Genomic DNA, 25,878 nt, shown 5'->3' on the forward strand with positions numbered 1-25,878 from the left:
AAATTTCTGAAACTTGAGATCAGTTATATTGTTTGTTTGGAGATACTTGTGATGTTTCTACTTTGAATCCTCAGGAGAAAAAATACAGTGGAAGGCCTCGAGATTAATTCTCTTGCCTCACAACAACAAAGCCTACTGTCAGGGATCCCCAGGGCGAGTCACATAACACCCTGTTCCAGTGGAGCTGCTGAGTGGCCAACAGTAGAATACAGGTTTATTCCCTAGCGTGGACCATGGACGTATAATCCTGTGAATATGTGTTTTGAGTTGTGTTGAGTAAGCCCTTTGTGGCCCTTTTTTGTGTTTTTGCCAACGCAGTGTATTCGGTGCCAGTGAATATGCATTTCAGATATTTTCATATTCATTAACACCTATAATAGTCAAATATACATAAACTAAGTACATAGGCACATTAAGCTCATGAAACAAACATGACAGCAATGTCATGACAATCAATAATATTGGTTAAGAAGAAATGTTTATACTGCAATTGAATGTGTCCCCCAAGTTTCAATGCTTTTTTGTGTGTGTGCGTTTGTGCTGGTGGTGGTGGTGATGTTGGTCGTCAGCCAGTTGCATAGTCTGATTCTCCCCCTATAATCTATCAACACCACAACTGGCCAGTCCAATGTGAACTTTGGCATGTCCCAGATCCAACAGATTCTGTGTAATCACCTGAATTTTATGTTCTGCCAATATTAGGTAAAAATCTTCCTGACCGATGTGCTAATTAACCAAGAAGTTTGATCATCTGATCTGAAAGAAATTTTGTTACTGACGTTCAGTGGTATTTGTAGCAAATTAATCTACTGGATTTATTAAGACGTTTTTTAATGAGGCCTTAACCATTTCTCTGGTGCCACCCTCAAGCCAAACATTTTTTAAATAGCAACAAAATAAAATAATTCTATCATGACATGCAAAGACCGCCTTCATGCTTTTAATATTTGCTTTTTATTTTCCCATAGTCCATTTTTGCCATTGACTCCCATGTTTCTGTCTTTAGTCTGTTTGCTGTGTTTTTGAATCCTTTTGTTGTGTGTCATCTGTTCCATTTATAAATGAAGCTGCTGCCCTTCTTCACTAGGATTGCCTGGCAGAAGAGAGATTGTGTCTCAATGGCACTTTTCTTGTCAAAGAGAGGATACATACACTTAGACCTGCTTTCCATTTCGGGCACTTGGTGAACTTCTCATCTCATGTCACCTTCAGCGTACCAATCAAGATCCAGTCTACTTCTCAGGTAAGAATGTTTCACTTGAAAGGCGAAAACAATGACGAGGTGACACGTGTGAATAACAGAGCCTGTTATTCAAGAGTTGCAAGAGTTCAGTGCAAAACTCTCCTTTATATTAATTGTGTGCTGTTGCTCTGTATTATGCTCCAGTGTCTCCGCCTCTGGGTGTTGGGTCAGAGAGAGTTTACTGCAACAGGCAGCAGGGCGGAACTGCTGTTCGCAGGAGGGAAGACAGGCAGTCGGGCAGAGCCTTGGCATATGTTAATAACTAGTCCACACGCCGACGTGCTGGCTTAAATCGCCTGTTTTTCTGTGGCGACACCGCGGACACCGTCGCGTCGCGTTCACGGGTGTCTCGGTGGGGTTTGAACTTCCCTCACATTCTCCACCAACGTATTCTTCGCGAAGGGAGGCGGCGGCGGAGCGCTCGGCAGCCATCTTTGGACCTGCCTGGGAGTGGGATCCGACTCTTCTGGCACCCCAGTTACCTCAAGGGTGGGGATTTTTTTTGTTGTTGTTGAAATCTACCATAATGAACAAATGTGTCTGTTACAATCGACTGGCAGCGTTCAGAACCACGAGGATTTAGCGCGCGGGAAGACCACTTTTAGAATTCCAGACACTTTTGAACGCGACACGACATTACCCGACGCGCTGAAACCTGGCCTGTCAGAAGAGGGTGAGTTTTAAGCTAACCAGCTAAGCTAACTTAGCAAACACCACACAGGCTAGCCTGCTAACTTAGCAGTTTCCGACAAATGTCGCCTTAACGTTGTCTAAACCCGCACCACCCGAGCAGTTGTCCGGCTCTACGCGTCGTGAACGCGCCGTGAGCGTTGCTCGGGCTGTTTCATCATTTGACACGTAACTTAGCTCAGCTAGCGTCAACTTTGGTGTGTAGCTAACAGTGCAGTCAGCGTTGGAGGGTGTTGTTTTGGGGTCTTCACATTTCAGACTTTGTTCGTGTGACTCGCTTGGGTGTGTGTGTGTGTGTGTGTCAACCGAAACAGCTGTTGGAAAGTGACAACTTTCAGCAAATCCCACTAAAGTGTTCTCTGTAATCCCACTTGTGTTGTAACTCCAGCGAGGTGTTTCCCAGCCACAGGTAAGTCGGGATGTGGGGCAGCAGGTAAGACTGGGCTGCTGCCCCACATCTGAGCGTTGTGGCAAACCTGGATCGTTTCAACTGTTGTGGTTTTAAACATTTTTCTTCGGAGCAACAACACTACTGTGTGTGTAAGTATGAACGTGCCCTTGCTCTGATTGAGGCCTCACTGCTTCTTTATTAATGCACTCCAATGTAGGGCTGTACATGGAAATACATTGGCTGTAAGATCATAGTCTTGGAATTATTTGTTCTTTGTCATGGGTGGTAAATATTAAGGAAACACTGTTGGTTGACACAGTGTGATTCACCCCCCCCCCCCCCTCCTATGGATTGTGTCAAAGGGGAATGGTTTAACTGACCTACATTACTGATGAGTTTAAGTTTAGTAGGGATTTCTAAGAAGAGATGACAGTTGCATTTCGTAGAGATAAATGATCAGTGTGATGCTTTATTTGACTGTCCAAAAATGCAACGCTTTGCATGAAGGCATGCCATTGTTGTTAAGTGTAGACGGACAGATAATCACTCGTCAAAATGCTCACCATCGCCCAGTCCTACCTCCTCATTGCCGTGCGAACAGGAAGTGCTGAGAAATGCAGAGCAATGCGGGCATACATTGGGAATTCCAGCCCTCCAGCTTTGTTGTCCTGTCTTGCTGCATTCTTGGTGTGTGTGTGTGTGTGTGTGTGTGTGTGTGTGTGTGTGTGTGTGTGTGTGTGTGTGTGTGTGTGTGTGTGTGTGTGTGTGTGTGTGTGTGTGTGTGTGTGTGTGTGTGTGTGTGGTGCTAGCAGGAAGGCAAGGGTGTTTTATGAAGGTATCGGTAATCATCACTCACTTTTGCGCTCCACAGTTGAAAATGCCATGTGTGAGATATGACAACCAAGCTCATTCGAGAGCAACAATGTCGTGAAGAACAATGGCAATAAAGAGGCACAGTCCCACATGGTAATGAGGCTTTATTTCAGGGCTGTGGCTGCATCTGTGTGGAATAGTGAGTTGTTCAGTGTTGTTGTGAGACAAAAGATGTCTGCTTGAACTGGGGGCTGTTTCTCCCCGGCTGGGAAAAGAAGTCTTGTGACTCTAGCGTCAGCTCTGCATCTGTTTGCAGCAGATCATCTGAGCCGCATGTACTCAGTAAACCTTCCTCAGTGATCTTTTACAGTCTACATCTGTATTACAGCAGTGAAGTTGTATAACAAACCATTTAAGTTGTATAGTTACAATGTTAAGCCTGATAGTTTTTTCAATATAATAACAGACACATGGGAGGGGGGAAACACATTTCCTCTCAAATCTCTAGTGGAATCTAGTCCTGTAGATAATTTTGTATAATGCAGTGAACATTTGATTTTTCTCTCAGTAGTGTCAACATTCAGAGGAAATGGTTCTCAATAAATAGTGCTGCTCACAGTAAGTTTGATGGATTACCCACTATGTAAAGTCTTTCAGGTGTTATATCTGCATTGTATTGATGTTTTCTCTGTGGTTATCTTCAAAGGGAATCTATGAATATTTTGTTGATGGTGCGTGTGAGAGATTTTGGTGAACTGGCTCTTAATCACTCGTAGGAAGGTTACATGGACAATGTTTGGTATGTCTGAGAATGTGAGTTTACCAAACACTTACAGGTTTAACAAGTAGTCTTGTCAGTGGAATGCTTTCTTTAAGTTCAGGCATTTATCTCACAGCGAATCAGTGTGTTGTTACCTCATCTCTTTCTTTGTTCCAGCTGATTCTTTGTATCCTCATCACATCTATCTGTCCACATACGAGTTACTGAAGGTGTGTGTGGGGGCGAGGGGGTGTCAGGACACAGCCCACCAATTTCCTCTCTGTAGTTGCTGTTACTATGGAAACAGGAGACTTATCTCTTGCTACCTCAGGATTTCCAACTGGCCATTCCCCACATTTGCACCTGACGTCCTGGTGCAGTTTGTGTATTTGCTTAGCCTTCTCTTGCTCCTGTTAATAGACTCTGCTATTGCAGATGTGGACAGTCAGAGAGCTGTGATTTTTTTACTTGCATATTGTTTTGCATTCCCTCTAACTGTAACATGGAATGGTAAAGAATGTGTGGATTATGCTCCAATGCACTTATGGCGATCATTGTACATGTAATTTATATTAGGGACACATGAATACATTAGCTTATACCACTCTGCTCCTGTATTTCTTTAATTGTACTCATTCTCATTTCTCTTTGTTCTTTTAGCTCTGAACACATATGAGACCACTGTCCTGCAGATGAGCCATCGGTGGGGGCTTTCAAGTCGCTGTCGCAGACCCAGATAGTTGCTGGCGGCAGCGGCATTGCCCCCCAACTCACCATTATGCCCAACAGCAGTCGGGCGGGAAGCCTGAAGGACCCCGAAATTGCTGAACTCTTCTTCAAGGAGGACCCAGAAAAGCTTTACACCGACCTGCGTGAGATTGGACATGGCAGCTTTGGTGCTGTGTATTTCGTGAGTATTTTTCAATATGAGGCTGAGGTCTGAACCTAAGGCCATGTTCATTGTGACACCTGAACCAGGGCTCCAGACTGACTTTTTACATTGGTTAGAATGGTGCACCCAACATTTTTCACTGCACCTTTTGGCAACGCAATAATACACTTATTATTCCTATCTTGATAGTTCCTATATACATTGGTAATTTCTTAACACATTATGTAAATGACTGTAAACAGGAATAAATGTGCTTTTCCATGAAAATGATTTGGGAGCTAAATTTGATAAATGGTTGCTCTTCTTTGGTTGTATTAGCAGCAGTGTTACATTTTATTATTTTATAATTTCTGCTTCGGTTTGCCGCTGCCTGGTGCTAAAACGCTGCTGGAAGGGGGGCTGCTCTGCGGACCACGCACCTGTCGGTCACGGCAAAGGTTGTGTTTCTTAGAGACATTGTGCTTTTTTTTAAACGTTTCGTTTCGGAACATCGATTCTCCGACAGCAAAAGCACTCTTTGCAATAAATGCAGTGCATAATGTTGACTGTTTTATCATAGCTGAGCCACAAAAAATGGACAAGCCATTCCTTCTGAAACACATATACTTTGGCTTGTACGGATGTGGTTGGCTCTGACTCGGAGTCGGATGAGGCCATCTCCACCAAGCATATTGAGACAGGACTGGACATCTGACTGGCGCGAGGGTGGACAGGTGGTGAAGCGGTTAACTCCACCGATGATGTTGTGTCTGTGCTGGGCTTTTCAGGCCTGGGGACAGGTGTTTCGGGCACAGCATCTTTCTTTACGATAAAACAATCTAGAGTTCTCTTCATTTTTCACTCAAGGAGGAGTAGTATAGCCTACAAGGCGTGGTTTCACACGTAGGATATTAAGGCGTATACACTATGGGTGCGGTCGAATTGTCAAACTTGCTTAGGAAGTTTCCTAAATCTTGACGTGACCTTGAAATATTTCATCGGCAGATATGATAAGAGCTGTTTGGGTTCTCTACATGCATTGGAAAGGTGTTTCAATGCTTCCTTTCCTATCTTCTTTAGCATAGGGTACACTGGACCTGCCTATGCGAAAGGAAAGAAGATTTAGACGTCCCACAATTCATTGTGGCAGAGATATATATAACATAACATGACGTGCCATGCTCGAACGTTAACGATGCAATCCGAAATAGAAGTAGAAGAGTATGAATATGTGATGTACATCATCATGTAAGTTACCGTTGTATATGAAACATTTACAGCTGATGTCACACAGTGGTAAAACACACTGAAATATGTTGATGGAGCCACTGCGTTTTTTGTAGTCCATCTTCGGATATTTGTAGTTTCACCACGGCAGACGTATCAATAACATCCGCCGCGCACAATGACATAGTATAGTGAAAGTCGAGTCAGATTCTCTAAGCAGCCCTGTGGGCTTTTCCTAATTCCTTTGAGTTCTCCTTTACACTTTTCCTTGACCTATTGACATTTTCCATTGAGGTGAAGGAATAGTAGATAGGAAAAGACGATAGGAATGACAATCTGAATTCACCCTATGCATGATTTATTTTTCCCCACCAACATTCAGCGAAGACGATTACTAGGGTCAGAGCCAATCAGATACAAAAGCCCGCCCCTACTCTGCCTCTGACATAACGCTACACAACGACCAGCAGAATGTTAGGCTCAACGGTGTGACCAAGGGAAACATTTTTGTGTTGCACTTCACAGATTTTTAGTCGCATGTGTCTTTTGAACTGTTTCAAAAAAAACATCCTCTCTCATTTCAGTGAGGCCTCTGTGGTGGTACATAAGGACACATAGGGGTCTGGCAAAAGATAAAAGGCTGTCAGAGCAGAAAAGTTTTGCCTGGCTCAATTAATTTAATACATTTATGCATATATTTGTTGTGTAACAAATGGCAAAATTCATTTGTAATCCCGCATCATTGTTACAGTGGGTAAAATGCCTCCACGATAACATCGCTGAAAATCACTTAAATATTTTTTTTCTCTGCAATTGGAAATCACACACCACAAAGGCTTGCTGGGTCCCTTTCATGAATAAAAAATGATATTTCAGAATGATTTCAGAAATGTAGCCCTGTTGTACAGACACTTTCTCAGTGTGTTGGCCAACAACCGTCAATTCGTTGACTTCAAGCAAATTAATTAGCAAGCAATCTTTACACTAAAATAAAATATAGAATTTTTTTGTCATAGTTACTGCTGTAATGTGAACGTTATGCCTGAGCAGTTAAAAGCATTCATGGTTTATGTAAGTTAACCTACAGAGAATTGTCTTACAAGTTCCAATTTGTGTTTGTCATACAATGCCAATGTTGACCAAAGGCTTCATTACATCTACACATCTGAATTCAAATGTGGGTCATGAAGTTGAGTCTCAGAAACACAACATGTGTTGAGGGTTGGGGCAATGAGATCAGATATATTGATCTAATCGATTTACTAATGTAAAAAAAAAAAGCATTACTAGGAAATAATACAGAGACTCTGGAGTATCATTGTCACAGTTATGAAATGAAGATGCCAATTTCACCAAATTGTAATATGCTCATTACTCAGGCACGGGATGGGCGGACAAATGAGGTGGTGGCCATCAAGAAGATGTCCTATAGTGGAAAGCAGTCCATTGAGGTATGATAGCTTTCACTAACCCCCGTCATGTTAACAGGCAGTTGTTTTTTTAAATCAATGTTATTACGTCTGTTGTTACAGTGCTCTGCTTTTTACTGTTTTCTCAGAAATGGCAAGACATTATCAAGGAGGTGAAATTCCTGCAGAGAATACAACACCCCAACAGCATAGAGTACAAAGGATGTTACCTGCGAGAGCACACTGCCTGGGTGAGATTCATCACGAGAGTTAGTAATGGTGACCGCACTAATTATTCATGGTGAAAAACAATGAATTAACACAGACCACTCTTAATTTGATTGCAGCTGGTTATGGAGTATTGTCTAGGCTCTGCTTCAGATTTGTTAGAAGGTGAGTTAAAAAAGTTTCAAACTCATCATCTTTGCACGAGGCTGCTTGGCTTCAAGCAGAGAGGATAGTCTCTCTTTTTAAGTTTATCCTTGTTACGCTTTTTCTTGATTTACATCACTCCTGGTGAATGTTCCCTTCCAGTTCACAAGAAACCTCTGCAAGAAGTTGAAATAGCTGCAATTACCCATGGTGCTCTTCAAGGCCTGGCTTATCTTCACTCCCACAACTTGATTCATCGGTGAGTGTTCAGGAGCATGCTGGGCACAAAGCACCGCTGCCCTCAGGCGGTCTGTCTTCTGTGTGGAACTGTAATCTTTCCTTCATATGTGTTTGACAGAGATATCAAAGCAGGAAATGTCTTGCTGACAGAGCCAGGGCAGGTCAAACTAGCAGATTTTGGTTCTGCCTCCATTGCCTGTCCTGCCAACTCCTTTGTTGGGACTCCATATTGGTATGCAAAAAAAAAAAATTGTTATAAAAATATAAATATATATTTTTAGCATTCAGCATTTTTACTGTACGGTGTGTGTTTGTTTTCTCAGGATGGCCCCAGAAGTCATTTTAGCTATGGACGAGGGACAGTATGATGGAAAGGTGGACATCTGGTCTTTGGGAATAACCTGCATTGAATTAGGTAGAGTCACAGATTCACATCATTCACAATATTGAGACCTCATCTGTTGTTGCATCACTTGCATCCACACATCGCTTTTATAATTTTATAATCTCATAGCCAGAATTAATTTTGCTCATTTAATCGGTCAGTCACTCAATAATATTGCTCTTTCATCCTCCTTATAAATACATTTTTTTCCTCACATCCGACTCCTTGGTGTAACCCGCTGCTTGGTTTGTAGCTGAGAGGAAGCCTCCACTGTTCAACATGAATGCAATGAGTGCCTTATACCACATAGCACAGAATGAGAGCCCGATGCTGCAGTCGAGTGAATGGTGAGTTCAGAATTTAATATGCAAAAGCTGATTTTGTTTTTCTTTCTTAAACCACGCAGAGACCAGATGCAACAAAATAAAATAAGAATATTATAATTTTTCCATATTTCATCTCTCAACTTTAGGACGGAATATTTCCGAAACTTTGTAGATTCATGCCTTCAGAAATTTCCCCAGGATCGGCCCAACTCAGAAGAGCTATTAAAGGTACTTATAAAAATAAAAAAAATGCTATGAATGGGCCACAACTTTAGTTGACTTTAGTTATCTTTTAGACACATTAGAATTGAGGATTTTAAAGCAAACTGTGTCCTTCCTCCAGCATGCATTTGTCCAGCGTGAACGACCAGAATCGGTTCTAATAGACCTAATAAATCGGACTAAAGATGCAGTGCGGGAGCTGGACAATCTGCAGTATCGTAAAATGAAGAAGATCTTGTTCCAGGAAGCCCACAATGGCCCCACAACTGAGGCACAAGATGAAGATGAGGTCTGTTTTGCCTGTCTCAACTGCTGCCAACCTGCATCTCCATGTTAGCAAGGCTCTACTGTACCATTTGATAAACCTATGTTATAAGAGAGTCTTGTTGTAACCTTGTTACCGTCTGCGCTGTTATTTTCAGGAGCCAGAACACAATGTGGGTAGGACAGGCACAGTGAACAGCGTGGGGAGCAACCAATCCATCCCCAGTATGTCAATCAGTGCCAGTTCCCAGAGCAGCTCCGTCAACAGTCTAACAGATGCGGGCGATGACAAGAGTGAGGTGGAAATGGAGGGAGACCACACGGTCATGTCAAACAGCTCTGTCATTCACCTCAAACCGGTATGAAGTTTAGGTCTTGGGCTATTCTGAAGCCATGTCTTACTGTATATATTGTGTTCAAGAGTAATGGTATATGTTTTAATCTATTGTTCCTCTGTTCTTTTTGTGTCCCCTTCAGGAAGAAGAGACGTATAATCAGGAGTCAGAACCTCACTCTCGGCCATCTGAGCCACAGTCGCCACCTGCACACACTCCACGGCCGAGACGAAACCGCGAACACTTTGCCACTATACGCACAGCCTCAGTGGTAACAATACATTTATTATATCCCCTAACCCTAACCCTTATATCTCCAGGTTATATAAGAAGAGGGCTAAAATAACTGGTTGATAATGTTTTTATTGCTTGTATACCTATTACAAATGTTGAACATCAGTGGGTTGATAAATGAAAGAACTCTTTTGAGATTTCGTCCTCATGATCCTTTGCTCATGCTTTAAAGTTTTAAAATACTAGTATTCCATGAAATTGCCCTGTTTCTCATTTTCTTTAATATTTTACTTTAAAACATATTGTTGCCTCACATATATACTGTTCTCTCAAAAACGATTTCCTTCCAACCAACAATAATAATAATAATAATAATAATAATAATAATAATAATAATAATAATACATTTCTAATGAGAATCTGTGTCTTCTCTTTGCCAGCTCACTCGCCAGATTAAGGAGCACGAGCAGGATTCTGAGTTGAGGGAGCAGATATTGGGCTACAAGCGCATGAGGCGGCAGCATCAGAAACAACTGATGGCTCTGGAAAACAAGCTGAAGGCTGAGATGGATGAGCACAGACTCCGTCTGGACAAGGAGCTGGAGAATCAGAGGAATAGCTTTGCTCAGGAGATGGAGAAACTCATCAAGAAGCACCAGGCGTCGATGGAGAAAGATGTATTTTTTCGTCTCCTTTATGTTTAATAAGATTTACCATGAACTGTGGCCAATACATTGCATAAATCAAACTGATTTTTTGTGCATTTCTCAATCAGGCAAAAACCGTTAGCAATGATGAAAAGAAGTTCCAACAGCATATCCAGAGTCAGCAGAAGAAAGAACTGAACAGCTTCCTAGAATCCCAAAAACGGGAGTACAAACTTCGCAAGGAACAACTGAAAGAGGTCGGTGGCTTCATCTGCACTCTTGCTCCATACATAAACAAACCTTTCACCTAACTTACTGTAATCAAATAAACATCAATCAAACGTATGAAGTCAGTTTGATCAGTGATCTGTAATCCTTCTTCCCTCTAGGAGCTGAATGAAAACCAGTCAACACCCAAAAAAGAAAAGCAGGAGTGGTTGTCCAAGCAGAAAGAAAACTTCCAACACTTCCAAGCTGAGGAGGAAGCCAATTTACAGCGCAGGCAGAGGCAGTACCTTGAGCTGGAGTGCCGCAGGTTCAAACGGAGGATCTTGATTGCTCGCCACAATGTTGAACAGGACTTGGTGCGAGAGGTCAGTCCGCTCTCCCACATTGTACGATTGAGTTTCAAATGTTACAAATACTGTTACAAATCGTTCTCGTGTTACAATCTCATCTTTCTTGTTGTTTGCCGTTTCTCCATGCGCAAATAATTAGGAGCTAAACAAGCGTCAGACCCAGAAGGACTTGGAACATGCCATGCTTCTCCGCCACCATGAGTCCATGCAGGAGCTGGAGTTCCGCCAGCTCAACACCATCCAAAGGACGAGGGCTGAGCTGATCCGCCTGCAGCACCAGACGGAGCTCACCAATCAGCAGGAGTACAACAAGAGGAGGGAGAGGGAGCTTCGACGCAAACACGTCATGGAGGTTCGCCAGCAACCCAAGAGTCTCAAGGTAAGAATAAGTGTGTGAGCATGCATGACCACTGAATCGCTCATTTAAATTATGATCGTTAAAATAAAATGCTGCTCTAAGTACCTGAAGGATCACCAGTAAGCAAGTCCCTGTTTGTCATCAGACCTATTCATCTTGTATTAGCTAAGATTTGGTGAAGCATTGATCTGTGGAATTTAGAGCACAAAGACTGAATCAGGGTTATAAGCACAGCTTTAACCTTGTGGTTAGCCAATGATATTGTGATTTTACCAATCTAATATGTAAAAATAAGTCTCTGTATTTTTGGTGTTCAATTTTTACTTTTAGATATAAATACATGTATAATTAAGGCATTTTCTGTTCAACATAGTCCAAAGAGCTACAGATCAAGAAGCAGTTCCAGGACACCTGTAAGATCCAGACCAGACAGTACAAAGCACTAAGGAACCATCTGCTAGAGACCACACCAAAGTCGGAGCACAAGGCTGTTCTCAAACGACTAAAGCAGGAGCAGCACCGCAAACTCGCCATCTTGGCAGAGCAGTATGACCACTCCATCAATGAGATGCTTTCCACTCAGGCGGTAAGTCCAGAAATCATGAAATCATAAAGGAAGACCATGACCATGAAGGCTCTTAGCCATATAAAATGTTGCTACCTTTTCAGAAGATGTTTCCAGATCAGTAATGTTTGTTGTCCCTGAGCCCTGACCTTGATTGTCTCTGTGTCCTCAGCTCCGTCTGGATGAGACTCAGGAGGCTCAGTGCCAAGCCTTACGAATGCAGCTACAGCAGGAGCTGGAGCTTCTCAACGCCTACCAGAGCAAGATCAAGATGCAGACAGATGCCCAGCATGAACGCGAGAAGAAGGACCTGGAGCAGAGGGTGTCACTCAGGAGGGCCCTGCTGGAACAGAAGGTTGCTTTCTATAACTGATTCTCATTTGGTGATTTACATTGGTCTGACTCCATGATTATTACCAGGATTTGCGTTGTGTATGTATTTTTTCAGTTTTCAAAACCAAGCACGCTCACATTGGTTTTTTATTTATTCTGGTTAACTTGACCTGCTTGAATTGATGGTGGGAGGTTGGTGGACCCCAACAAAGTAAACAGGAGGGCAAAGGAGATGTCAATCAAGCACAGTCTCTAAACCTCCAAACCTAGAGAGGTGTAGTTAGGTAAAATAAGTGAATAGACTTGATGCGTATATGTGTACCACTGTTGTGCTGAGACTTTAAGGGTGTTCCCACAACTGCATTTGCAGACTAAAACAATCACCCTGAGACCATTTAAGAGAAGGTGGTCTCGGTCCCCGACATTGAGCGGTTCATTTTTGGTGGGAATGTGTTGCAACCTCGATGCGAAAAAACAGCTCCCGTACCCAAGTGGGCTTTGCGTTATGGGATGTGGCAGAGCACGCAAACTGAAGCAGCCTGCATAGTAGTAATAGCAGCTATCTTGAGAATGCACTGGGGTCATGTGGACGAGCAACAGGGAACAAGGTGCCTTCCTCAAGTATTTACTTTCTTGCTCGGTGGATTGATGCCAGTAAAATGCAGTACAATTAAGCAGGACTGTTGGGAAACACATACAGGATAGGAAAGCATCATTAATGTTATCAGGAATGACTGATCCTACTGTAACAGTTCAAAATTTCTGCTGGGAAAAAGGCATTTATTGACATTATTATTTACTCAACTTTTTCCCTCAGATTGAGGAGGAGATGATGTCCTTACAGAATGAACGCCTGGAACGAATCCGGAGCCTGCTGGAACGTCAAGCCCGAGAAATTGAGGCTTTTGACTCGGAGAGTATGCGCCTGGGTTTCAGCAACATGGTGCTATCAAACATCTCCCCTGAGGCCCTCAGCAGCAGCTTTCCTGGAGCTTCAGGGAATTGGAGTCATCAGCAGCAGTTCCACCAATCTGGGAGCTCTCAAGGGCCACACTGGGCCAGTGGCAGTGGCAGTTTAGGCGCAGGGTCAAGTCACCAAGGCAGCCTTCACCACTATCACTCCAGTCCAAGAGGGGCATCTATGCAGCAGGGCTGGGGGCAGGGAGGTGGGGGGCCATCCCCGTGGGGCCACGCGTCAGCAGGAGCCCTGGTGTCCCGTAGCAGTGGAGGTGTACAGAACAGCCCCCAAGCAATGGGGAGGACACCCTCAGGAGGGCGCAGTGAGCAGGGCATGAGCAGGAGTACCAGTGTCACCTCTCAGATATCTAACGGGTCACACCTCTCCTACACATAGGTCCCCTGTCGACCTCGGAGTCCGAGTTGAGCGTGGAGATGTTGAGTCCAACAAACACAGAAGGAGTATTTGCTGAGCTCTGTGTCTCTCTGTGGCGCCCCTCCATTTCTCCCATGTACAGATGTGGATGTGTGAGTAAATAAATGTTGCTCAGGTCAAAAAGGGCTGGAAAAGGCACAGCCCATCCTCACAGCAGTTTATCAGCAAACATACAGATCCTTAAATTTATGTTACATTAGCAGTTTGAGTGTCAACACATTATACTCCAATTTGTTTTTATTTACAGCTCCTCTTTTTTAGAATATGTTTCGTGCTATTTACAGCCATTGCTCTCATTTTGCACATGACACACTGTTAAAGCCTTTGACGTGTGTTAACTATGTCCTTAGAAATGTGGTATCATACAACCACAGTTTGTACAGGACTTCCCCTCCTTGATTCACCCAATTCATAGTCATTTATAGTCTGGCCGGTCCTCTGATGGTGGTTAAAAATGCGGCAAACCCAATATTTTTCTGTTTTGCTGTGGTGGTACCAGCCTGCTGTAATGGTCATTGTGATAAATTAGATGACTCCTTTTATTCAGTAGTTTTATTTTACCTGATTTCCGTTCATTAGCTAAAAGAGACTTAACAAATTTAAAGCCAGATAAACAAATCTTAACTGTTTTAGGCTTATGCTTCACTATTTTAGTGCCTTTTAACCATTGGTTATCAAAATCCCTCTCCGAAGTTTATAGATTAACACTTAAAATTTCATCAACCATTTCTAATCAGTGCCAGTGTATGTTTTTTCAGTTAATTCTATTTCATCACATTTTAACTCAAGATGTCTGGGAGACTTTTCTCAGACGATTGTGTTCACTGCGTATGCAGTGGAGTTGATTAAAATCTTACACATTTTAGATAAATTATTTGTGCATATCTGTAACTGTAATGTGGGTGAACTTGCCATTACAGAGAATGTCATTGTACACGTTGAGAGGAGAAATAGTTTTTGCCTTCAAAAACAATCCTACTATTGACCTGTTTATTTTTATTAGTGCCTTTTTAAACTGCTGCCTTTTTCAAAGCACTTTATACAGCTAAATATGTGTAAAATTAACGTTGGACCTCTTTTCCCAAAGCACCTGGTGGATGAGTGTTTTGTCGGTACGTGCGTTGTTAAGTTGAGGAGACGCGCTAACCTGTGCTGTGATTTTTATTTTTTTCATTTTAGGAGCAATTTCCCAAATACGGACAAGGTCTAGTTTATGGCAACATAGTACAGTACTGTATGAGTGAAAGCATGTTCCCCTTTACGGCATTCACTGTGTTTTGAATGTGTTATCTCCTTAATGTTAATGCTGAATATTGAATGAGTGGAGGATGTGAGGATGCTGCAGATGTTTTGGCTTCGGTTTCCATTAAACAAACTGAACTCAGTTAACTGAAGATCGTCCTTTATGTGCAGGCAGGTAGTGTGAGGAATTGTCATGACCATGACAGCAGGCTTGTCTTTCTGAAAAAAGAAAAAAAAAATGTTGGGGCCCAGTTAAGTAACACTAAAAGTTAAATTTAAAAAAAGGTGCTATGTTAAAATTGCTACACCAACCCAGCAGGACCCAGGAACAAGGGTGACTGAATGAAGCACATGCTCACATGATGATATCCCAACAAAAACACTGGGAACTTGGCCATATACAAAAAAAATGTGTCAAAAAGCACTTAGGTATTCCTTTTGATACCTGTTACAGTTCCTATTTGAATAATATCTGTTTCTGTTCACTCTTTTCTCTGGTTGATGAAATATCTCTGGAGAAGTCTGTAACCTTTGACCTTGACAGCGTCCTTTAAGTGAGGTTTATCATTTCCATACAGAGAATTTAAAAACACTTTTTTGAAAAGACCTTTAAGGATAAATATCCATAGAAGTTAAGGATATATGCTCCCCCCAGAATCACAAAGCTGGAAATAAATGTTCATATGTGTTTATTTTATTAAATAAATCATTTAAAAACTAAACTCACATTTTAAGAAGATAATTTCTCAAACTAACTATTTAACTGACAGAATACAATGATATTAGCAAACCTTTCACTCTCCAAGTTGAGGCGGTTGTTAAATGTCTGGATATATGCTCAGTGGAAGATATTCTTGGTCTCATGTACAGAATCAAAATGCCTCATATGCAAGTACTTGGTGTCATCTCCTTCAAATGCCACTTAGTCACCTGCCGTCTCTGAGCATCATCACGGCAGAGTTCACCCCCACAAACCCCCTCCCCCCTGCACACATTTGACCATTTGTCCCCATTCCACTCTGATTCAGAGCCAACTGTTGAGACGCTGGCTCTTTCTGCATGTCATACTGTGATGTGTTCCCGTCACGTTTAAGGACACAAAAACGCTGGGGTCTCTTTATTACACAAGTGGGATTTCATGTTCCATGTGTGTATATCCTACCTACAGTAGAAAAGTATGCATAATATCAAGTTATGTGGGGGGGGGTTCGAAAACGTTTCTTTCTTTTGCCGACTTGTTCCAGCTACTGTAAACCAACACGTTACATTCATCATTAATTGATATTTGATTAAGGGGAATGTACTTATCATTATTGAAATTTTACCTTAAGTCAAAAGCCAAGGCCGAGACTTTTAATGTTCGGCCAATCAAACCTCAAATACATGCCAGCCTTAAGTTTTTATGCACATTTTGTGTTCACTTTTTGTCTGTGTTGTGCGTGAGGGAGTCGGGATATTGTTATCAATCATTGTTATTCACAAGACCTTTTTCAGCAACCTGGATTTTATTTGTTACTTAAATGTTTTGTTTTTTTTTTAGTTTTTTTTTTTACTTTAACTCTGATGTCAAATTTTGTCCTACTGACTGAAAGCAAGGGATATCGAATGAGAATCAGCAACTGAATAATGGCGATCCTCTCTATGGTCAAACACTGTGCCATACCTGAGTTGCCAAGCCCAGACACCGCTGCATTGTCTCGTCTCCATGGTTTTACCTATCATTGGGCTGATGGCATGAAATGTATGTAACAAATGCAAGTTGGTTCAGGTGTAGTGTCCAAAGTATAAAACAATGAAAAGAAGAAAAAAAATGCTTGAAAAGATGATGTGGTGACAGGCAAATTATGAAAAGAGATTGCATTTCTTTGAAGGTTTCAGTATTCTTTGGCACATTACCACTACAACATAACCTGTATTAAAATGTATAGATGGTGGAACTTGTTATTGAATGTCAGAGAGATTATGAAGACACTACATAAGAGATGGTTAAATACTAAAAGTGGATTTAAATTGTGTTTAAAAGAAGAGAGATTCACACAACAGAATAAAATAGGATCAAATTTACTATTGTTTGTATTATATTTACCATTGTGTTGGCAGAGGGAAATTGAACAGAAATCAGCTGTAATAAAGTAATTTTAGTATAACTTGAAGTGTGTGCGTGCGTGTGTGCGCGCGTGCGCGTGCTTTCGTCATTGTAGTGGTGACGTTACTTCCGTTGCTTTGCACACGAAACACGCGACGGGACCTCCGAAGGGCCGCGGACCACAGCTCGGGCACCGTCCAACCAAAACGGTCCCAGAAGCGGAAGCGCGTGCGACGCGATGTGCGATGATCGTTGTAAACAAAAGTGGATGTTTAGCGTTAGCGGGCGTGGAAGAAGAATGTCTCCCCAATAATCTGTGACTCGAGTAAGTAAACGACTTCGAACGAGAATCAGCGTTTACACGTCGACACTCTGTTTTATTTAAAGCAGCAACTCTGTCGTTCGTAAGTCTGCGTTCGCGATGCATCCATTGCATTTGAGTGTGACCCGGGATGTAAAAGACAAAATCGAAGGTCTCGCTGAATGACGGAACACGCGAGAGGCTTTGGAACAAGTAGCTGTTAGCTAGCTGGCTAGCAGCTACTTGAAGCTCGAGCTACACGAGCCAGCGGAGCAGATGTCGTACTCCTCTCTTTAACACAAAACATCGTTCCTACCTCGGGGACATTGGCCGACGGCTGTGTATGGATGGCGACAGCAATGCACCCGCTGAAGTACCGTCGGTGAGATCAGTTAGCTCTGTGTTGTTGACGTTTTGATTTGCTTCTGAATGAAAAGTTCAAAACAAATGTCAATGATCGCAACAACACCGCATAATGCGACGGCTGTATGTCGTGTGAGGGGCTGCAGATACATATAGCATACGTGTGGTTTTAGCACGAATCCTTGATTAAAATATTAACATTTATATATGTTATGCATAAAAACTTTGTTTGCAATATTTGCCTTGATAATAATAATAATGATACATTTCATTTATATACACTTTTCATTGCTAAAATCAATCTCAAAGTGTAGAAAGAGAAGAAACAAGATAAAAGAAAGAAAAAACATCGGTGGAAGAAAAAGTACAAAAATGTGTACATGCAACTGTAAGTTGTCCAATGGAAATCATGCAAAGCATTGAAGACTGTATTTTCTGTTCATTATGAGACGTATTAGACTGTGGCCGCCTGCTAAGATGGGAAAGAGACGTTGGTCACGTTGTCTGCGCTGGACGCATGGATGGATGGAGCACACAACACACCATACAAATATATATATTTTCAAATACAAATATATGTTCACATTTTGGTCACCGACCCAGGTGGACATGAACAAAAAAAACCCGTTATGCAACATTTTCCAAACTGGTTTATTTCAACCAGGGGCATTTAAGAGTTATACATTTTTTAAATAATTTGCAGGAGGTGTCACTTATTTCTCCTGTATGTCTCTTGTGTTCAGAGAGTTCCAGGATGTTGTGTGAGGTCCTGCTGTCGTCGCTATGGTTCCTGTTTGTCATCTTCTGGGTGGAGACAATAAGCGTCTGGCTGTTTCTGTCAATGTTCTACCAGGACCGGGGATTTTACCACTGGGGAGATGGGTAAGATTTGTGGTTAACTTTTGTGCTTCACATTTTTCAAGCACAAAAAGAGAATCTCACTTCGTGCTGATTGACATTTATAGTCATTCCCACATGATCTTTAGCTTTACATACCTCTGAATTTATTTATCGTGTTTCTTCAGCTTTGTGCTATTCTAGTTATGTGAGGACATCGTGTGGTTTCTCCTCACTTATTATCACTCGTAGTGGGATGAAAAACTCAGAGTTGCAGATAAATGAGTCAGCTGACAACCAGCTTGGTGATACGAATTAGTCAGGAACACCAAGAGCCTAACCTAAAGAGAGACAGATCAAGTTCAACTTGTTACAGAGTACAGGTCCATGATCTACGAGTTGGTTTTCCCCACCAATATCTTTGTCAGCTAACATGGAAGTAATTGGAGAGAAGAGAACATATATATGTGTTAAAAGGCAAAGAGTCATCTGTACTTTACTTGATAATGCTGAACCGATGGATGGAAAAACACTTCAGACCTAATGGGCAAAGTCCATTATGGCATCAGTATGGAGCATGTTCATTTCATGGGTTAGTGAGCATGATTTTTGTTTCTTTTAATGTTACAGGGTATTTGCAGATGATCCTGGTCAGATGCTATACATGTTGAGCAGGTTTGTACCTTTCCTTTGATCTGTGTAACATTTTGAGAATTGGAAGCCAAGGTCTAATCTCTTGTCTCTCTCCAAAGAGTTGACACCCGTATGCAGACAGAAATGCAGACCTGAGTCGGGGAAAAGATCAGGAAGTCAACTGGAAGACACTCAATAAGTGGCTGTTGCAGTTATGTGACAGGGGAACATATCACGAAACGCATTAGCTGTTTTTCCTTTGCACTGACTGCCTTGCACACTGCAGTGCACAGTCCTTGTTAACATTGGCTAATGTAGGCCCATTTTTAATATTAGGTGCTGGAGAGGTGCATCATGAGTGAAGTCAAACAGGGAGGCTCTCGCAGAAAATTCATTATAAAAGATATGTTTGTTGAGCCTTTTTCTTTTATTTCTTTAAACTCCATTTGAGACTTGTACTGAGATGACATTTTGTTCATACTGCCGCTTCTATGCAACTACAGTTGTTACTGTCTGCAGCTATATTTGTGTTTTTTAAACACCTGATTGCAGTAAATCTGTTATAAGCCAGGCGTATCAGTAACAAAATATTTTGTCAATGTGTTATGATACACCTTTAAACAAGGAGCTAATTTTACTTGGGTCTAGATGAATGTCTAGAGCCCAATAGATGATATGAAGAGTTTATCATTTGGATCGTATAATTTTCACACTAAGAACCCTCGCCTGCAATAAATGAAATGGCAATAGGAGCAACATTATTTGAGCATGAAGGTTTATTACTAACATTGGAAACATTACAGATGCATCTTCTGGTCTTTTATTGGTGGACGCATTTTGTTCAGATGTCATGTATCTGTATTCTACGTGGAGCTAAGGCGATAACAACTAAACCATGCATGGCAAGTGCAAAAGCTCCATCTGCTATGGAGATCAGAAAAGAGGACCGGGACGAGAGTGTAACCCATGATAGGGATGTCATTGGTTTATTCATTAAATGAAATAAAAGTATTTTATTTTATACTTGTATCTGTTTGATTGACCTATGAGATTATTGGTCTTTTATGTTTTCCCTCTTGACAATTGAATGGTTTGGTTGGGAAAAAAAGAAGAAGACTGAACATACTTTTGATCTCCAATATGTTTAAAAAGTCTGTTCCATTATTTGAAAGAGACAGGACTTATGCAAAGAATGTTATTTATTTATTTATTTATTTATTCATTAGCTACATTTTTACGTATTTATTTTAATTTTGTTTTGGTTGTTTTGGTTCTTGTTTTGGGTAGAAAACTCTGGCTCACACTCCAACATAGTAGGTGGCGGTAATGCACCATAACGCAGGTTGCCACCGGCCAAAAGAAAAAAAAGAAGCAGAAGAAGCAGAAGAAGAAGAAGCAGAAGAAGCAGAAGAAGAAGCAGCAGCAGCAGCAGCAGCAGCAGCAGCAGCAGCAGCAGCAGCAGCAGCAGCAGCAGCAGCAGCAGCAGCAGCAGCAGCAGCAGCAGCAGCAGCAGCAGCAGCAGCAGCAGCAGCAGCAGCAGAAGAAGAAGCAGACACCTCCCATGCCAGGGCAGTAGGGGTCGCTGTCACCAAAGCTGATCCCTGTTCAAAGCCGCGGGAGCCGGATACGCCACCGACTCGTCTTCCTGTTCTGCCGGGGACGAACTGACTAAAATGCATCGTGATAGAAGTGAAATTTAACTGTTGTGTGCAGTTTTACCGGAACCAAGTTGTTTGTTGGTTTAACATCAGGCGCGTTTGAGTTGATTTGTGCGAAAAGAGAACTTCGCTTTCGGTTGTGAGCCGTTTGCCACAAAAATGGCTCCGACGATCCAGACACAAGCGCAACGAGAAGACGGACACAGGTGCGTTACAATGCTTTTACAAGTTCGTTTACCGAGCTGGATTTTTGCATATGACAACTTATATCAGCGTAAATGGTGAAGCAGCCGCGAGTAGTCAACATTTCTTTTGTTGCGCAATTCACAGTTGTGTACAACGTTAACCAACAATGACAGCTAGCCGAACATCACGTCAAGTTGACTGGAGCTAACTCGCCCGCTAACCAATCCTCTCGTCAATAAACTCACTAAGATAATAAGTTAGTGACTCAGTTATGTGCATTAAGTTGTAGTAGTTTGCTGTCGATTCAAATTAAATGGCTGAATTTCTGTGAGTGGTAGATTCGACTTAGTGTAAGATAGCCGAGGTTAGCACGCCTGCATGCTAATGGTAACGTTAGCAAATTGACGGAACTATAATAATAATATAACAATAATAACGATCTTTCTATAGCACTTATCCAAACAAGGTGACACGACGCTTTACAACATATAAAGGGACACATCGGCACAGAACAAAACAAGACAAAACTTTAATAGGAATTAAATAACATAAAATACAATAATAAAAAACAAAACATCAGTTATAACCAGTAGAAAACCAGGTCACCTGTGAGTTAACGATGAGTTAATTAACTTCAGAACAGAAAGCGATACAGTACATGTATATATTCCCTAAACATATCATGAATGTGCCTGAATAGAGAACCACACTCAGTGACCATACTATCAGGTATGGAGATCCCACCTAGGTGTTTCAACCCGATGTAATTCAACAGCTCTGCCATAAATGTTAAGCTTTGTTTCCAGCGTACATACACAAAGATGACAAAATATAACAAGCTCAGGAATATAGCATAGCACAGCACAGTCACTAGAAAAAGAGCAGTGAACAATGCAGTAACAGTAGATCATGAGTGACAGTAAAAGATTTGACTAATTGCTCTTTTCTTTGTCAGTAGGTCGTCCTCTCACAGATCTGTCCCAGAGAGGTGAGTAGATTTAACACTATTTTTGTATTTGCTGTTTTTTTTAATACAACCTCAACTTAGTTTGTCATTTACTTCTGTTCCCACCACAGGTCGGGGGTTGTCTGTCGAGTGAAGTACTGCAACAGCTTGCCCGACATTCCCTTTGATCCTAAATTCATCACATATCCATTTGATCAGCACAGGTAAAAACAGTCAAAACATCTGCGTCGACGTTCTCCAAGGAAACACTTATAAAACACAGATGGATTGAAAAATGTCTCTTTCTGCTGTGGCAGGTTTGTACAGTATAAAGCCACTTCTCTAGAGAAGCAGCACAAGCATGAGCTGCTGACTGAGCCAGACCTTGGGGTCACCATTGACCTCATCAACCCAGACACCTACCGCATAGACCCCAACAGTAAGTCTTCAGTTGTGATCACATATGCCACATTCTATTGTTAATTTTTCTTTTCAGATGATCTTTTAACCAATCTTTTTAAATTGATAGTATTGTTGGATCCAGCGGATGAAAAACTGTTGGAAGAGGACATCCAGGCTCCATCCAGTTCAAAGAGGTAAGTCTACTAAAAAGGCTGCTTGATATTGTCGTAAATCTATGCAGATATTTTGGGGTTTACTATTTTTTTCCCTCTCGCTTAAGGTCCCAGCAGCATGCCAAAGTGGTCCCATGGATGAGAAAGACGGAATATATTTCTACAGAGTTTAACAGATATGGTGTTTCAAATGAGAAAGTGGAAGTCAAGTGAGTTATTTAATGCTTTTACCTTGAAACCCACATAGCAGAAAGGTGTTTGATTTTGTGTTTGTGTGACCGAGACATGTTTTGTGTTTAGGATCGGTGTATCGGTCAAACAACAGTTCACAGAAGAAGAGATCTACAAGGACAGAGACAGCCAGATTTCTGCTATCGAGAAGACATTTGAGGATGCACAGAAGTCGGTGAGTGAGCATATTATGAGGCCGGCCAAGTCCTTCGTGTTGAACATCCGTTATAGATCAAGCCACAGATAGAAATGACATTATTTTTAAAGTGGGTCCTGTAAGACTTTGACTCAAGACTTTGCAACGGGGATTGTGGAAAAAATGTCTGCAACTGTTAGGCTGAATAAAACATCTTCCTCGAAGGCTATGGTGTGGAGCTGCTCTCTACAGTAGAACACTGGTTTGTAATGGTCGGCACGTTATCTGTAATGGTCAACATGTATGTGTAGGTCATAAAAAAAATTAGCAATGGTTTGTAAACATGATATCGCTGTTTCTCTCCAGATTGCACAGCACTACAGCAAACCCAGAGTTACTCCTGTGGAGGTACTACCTGTGTTCCCTGACTTCAAGGTGAGCTAGCTTCTTCTCAGAAGGTTCATTGACTTTTGATTTCAAACTGCATACCACATGCACTGTGGCAGCGGACATGCAACAAGGAGAAAAGATACCAAACACTTCACTGTAAAATCTGTTTATGGTACACGGACAAACTGGCACCTTATGGGCTTAGATAGTAATATTGTATACACTCTCTTTCTGCAGATGTGGATCAACCCATGTGCTCAGGTCATCTTTGACTCTGATCCGGCACCTAAAGACCAATCAGCACCACTAGGAGTGGACATGATGTCTCAGGCCATGATCAGGTGTCTACAAAATGTCGTTTGGAAATATGTATCCACGGTAGCAATTTTTAAATAAGTACTAATCGACATTTCTTGTCTCTTGAATACAGAGGCATGATGGATGAGGAAGGAAATCAATTTGTGGCCTACTTCCTGCCCAACGAAGACACACTTCGCAAGCGCAAGAGAGATTGTGACGAGGGCGTGGATTACATGGCTGAGGATCTGTACGTAAAACATCACATACAAATTATTTTTTTCTAATGCATTTGAAAATAACCCTGCTCTAAATTGTCTTCCTAATGTATTATATTTTTCTGTGTTTCAGATATGATTACAAGATCGCCAGGGAGTACAACTGGAATGTCAAGAACAAAGCCAGCAAAGGTTATGAGGAGAACTACTTCTTTATCTTCAGAGATGGAGATGGTGTTTACTACAATGAGCTGGAGACGAGGTAAATCATTGATCTGAGAACAGACTGGCTTGTTGTTGCACCTCTACAGGACGATGGGGAGATGTGCTTTTTGCAGGAATAATTGCAACTGGTAGTTTTTTGGTCTAGCAAGTAAGAGTAGATGTGAAAGTGTAGATTGCTATCCTTTAGAAAGTTTGATGTGAAATTGTAATGCACACAAAACAAACAGCCCCAACACTAAGGTTCTATGGAGTTTTCATGGGAAGCTTTGAAGTCTGACAGCCTTTCTCCTCTCCTGCAGGGTGCGGCTGAGCAAGAGAAGAGCCAAGGCTGGAGCACAGTCGACCACAAACGCAGTGCTGGTTTGTAAGCACAGAGACATGAACGAGAAGGAGCTTGAAGCTCAGGTGAGTGTGAATGATGAATCTGGAGTTGAACTGTTTCACCACTTACTGGGTAGATGTTTGTGTGTTGGGAAAATAAAAAACGTCATGATACATGAATTATGATCAATAATGTTTTCATGTAACTAAAAGGAACTAATTATAACAATACATCATACTGTATTTGTCGTATAGAATATTACTGAAGTTTCGAAAAATTGTACAGTATGAATTAAAGATTAAATGTGTCATCAATCAATACAACAGAGGGATTGATACAGGAGGTGATTTTGTGAATAGATGATTAATATTTAGATAATGTCAAATTGTGGTGCTATCAATGTGGATTATTATTTATATGTTACATACATATTTAACAATGCTTACCAGTAAGACGAATTGACTAATTGTTTGATATATAGCAACAGCGTTGATCCTTGTTGTTTGCCGATGACTGATGATTCCCGTCATTGTGACTCTCAGGATGCACGTAAAGCTCAGCTGGAGAACCATGAGCCAGAAGATGAAGAAGAAGATATGGACTTGGACAAAGACCTGCAGGACTCCGGTGAGTTTTCTTCCATGCTCTGCCACTGCAGTTCTCATGACTTGGCTACATACAGTCATGTCATTGTTTCTGCTAAACCATTCACCATCTGCTCCGTGTGGCACTTGTTGTTTTTTCCAGGTGACGAGAAAGAGAAGGGTAGCGGCAGCGAGGCCGAGAACTCTGGTAGTGAATCCGAGAAGGAGGATGAGGAGCGACAACAGAGGGGAGACGATGAAGAAGAGGACGAGGACAAAGGGAAGAGACAGAGGAAAGTCAGCGGCAGCGGAAGTGAAAGTGGCGAGGAGAGGACCAGAGAAATGCGTGACGAGGAAGAGATCTTTGGCAGTGACGATGACAGCGAGGACAACGAAGACAACGAGGACAATGAGGACAACGAGCCCAAGAATTCGGCCAGGAGCAGCGGGGACGAGGGCAGTGGAAGCGAGGATGAAGGAAGAAACAGGGGTGGCAGCAGGAGTCGCAGTGCATCTCCAGCCCACAGCGACCGCAGCAGCGATCATTCAGAGACCCGGGCTCAGAGCGGAAGTGGAAGTGAGAGAGCCTCAGACTCCAGTGATGCCAGTGACAGTGAATAAGATGCATCTGTCTTATCTGTACATCCAGCTACAAACATTTATGATTGCTTCTGAAATCCCCAGTGAGATTTGTGAGCAAGATGCTCATTGGCTTCGGACTGGAGACATCTCTCTTCAATCCAGTTTTTAGATTTAGCTCAGTATGTATTTGTACACCATTTCTGTTTATGTCTGTCAGATCTTCATCACAGGATCATGTCAAAATAAATGTCTTTATTCTCCCAGATTTTTGCATGTCATTATGTCACAGCTTTGGAACTGATTTTGAATTGCAGGTGGCATTTTGTAATAAACTCTGGTCAAAGGTTGGTTTATTTTTTTTGTTGTTTTTCGTTAACACTGCATACAAATGACAAATAAATTCAGGGAGA

General features: G+C 41.8%; 2 protein-coding genes across 4 annotated transcripts; both read left to right on the forward strand.

Moving 5' to 3' along the window:
• The first annotated feature begins 1,397 nt into the window (after positions 1 to 1,397).
• taok1a (TAO kinase 1a) lies at positions 1,398 to 20,139 on the forward strand. Of its 2 annotated transcripts, none has more exons than XM_035622974.2 (23): positions 1,398 to 1,916; positions 4,558 to 4,807; positions 7,375 to 7,446; positions 7,554 to 7,655; positions 7,752 to 7,797; positions 7,939 to 8,035; positions 8,135 to 8,248; positions 8,340 to 8,431; positions 8,655 to 8,748; positions 8,874 to 8,955; positions 9,071 to 9,238; positions 9,372 to 9,572; positions 9,691 to 9,819; positions 10,223 to 10,459; positions 10,558 to 10,686; positions 10,819 to 11,022; positions 11,147 to 11,386; positions 11,739 to 11,951; positions 12,103 to 12,285; positions 13,081 to 17,309; positions 18,392 to 18,530; positions 19,116 to 19,160; positions 19,238 to 20,139. In XM_035622974.2, exons 2-20 carry the CDS (start codon positions 4,676 to 4,678, stop codon positions 13,615 to 13,617), a joined length of 3,072 nt encoding a protein of 1,023 aa, XP_035478867.2. In that variant the 5' UTR covers positions 1,398 to 1,916; positions 4,558 to 4,675; the 3' UTR covers positions 13,618 to 17,309; positions 18,392 to 18,530; positions 19,116 to 19,160; positions 19,238 to 20,139. The 2 variants fall into 2 exon arrangements, with proteins under 2 accessions (XP_035478867.2, XP_035478866.2); XM_035622973.2 differs by having other exon boundaries at positions 1,398 to 1,732.
• A 573-nt stretch (positions 20,140 to 20,712) lies between these two features.
• paf1 (PAF1 homolog, Paf1/RNA polymerase II complex component) lies at positions 20,713 to 25,815 on the forward strand. Of its 2 annotated transcripts, none has more exons than XM_035622981.2 (14): positions 20,713 to 20,982; positions 21,918 to 21,950; positions 22,040 to 22,132; positions 22,226 to 22,347; positions 22,438 to 22,504; positions 22,591 to 22,692; positions 22,784 to 22,889; positions 23,217 to 23,285; positions 23,478 to 23,581; positions 23,671 to 23,787; positions 23,889 to 24,017; positions 24,280 to 24,385; positions 24,845 to 24,929; positions 25,050 to 25,815. In XM_035622981.2, the coding sequence occupies exons 1-14, from the start codon at positions 20,936 to 20,938 to the stop codon at positions 25,505 to 25,507; spliced, it is 1,638 nt and encodes a 545-aa protein (XP_035478874.2). In that variant the 5' UTR covers positions 20,713 to 20,935; the 3' UTR covers positions 25,508 to 25,815. The 2 variants fall into 2 exon arrangements, with proteins under 2 accessions (XP_035478874.2, XP_035478875.2); XM_035622982.2 differs by having other exon boundaries at positions 20,714 to 20,982; positions 21,921 to 21,950.
• The last annotated feature ends 63 nt before the right edge of the window (positions 25,816 to 25,878 follow it).

The sequence above is a fragment of the Scophthalmus maximus genome, chromosome 11, assembly GCF_022379125.1.
Source record: "Scophthalmus maximus strain ysfricsl-2021 chromosome 11, ASM2237912v1, whole genome shotgun sequence".
NCBI lineage: Eukaryota > Metazoa > Chordata > Actinopteri > Pleuronectiformes > Scophthalmidae > Scophthalmus > Scophthalmus maximus.

Bases quoted from the DNA above. Each gene is read 5' to 3' on its own strand.
- taok1a (XM_035622974.2), top strand. From the start codon at position 4,676: ATGCCCAACAGCAGTCGGGCGGGAAGCCTGAAGGACCCCGAAATTGCT. The intron at 8,036-8,134 runs GTGAGTGTTCAG...TGTGTTTGACAG, and splicing joins TCCCACAACTTGATTCATCG to AGATATCAAAGCAGGAAATG. The intron at 11,387-11,738 runs GTAAGAATAAGT...TGTTCAACATAG, and splicing joins AGCAACCCAAGAGTCTCAAG to TCCAAAGAGCTACAGATCAA.
- paf1 (XM_035622981.2), top strand. From the start codon at position 20,936: ATGGCTCCGACGATCCAGACACAAGCGCAACGAGAAGACGGACACAG. The intron at 22,693-22,783 runs GTGAGTTATTTA...TTTTGTGTTTAG, and splicing joins AATGAGAAAGTGGAAGTCAA to GATCGGTGTATCGGTCAAAC. The intron at 22,890-23,216 runs GTGAGTGAGCAT...GTTTCTCTCCAG, and splicing joins TTGAGGATGCACAGAAGTCG to ATTGCACAGCACTACAGCAA.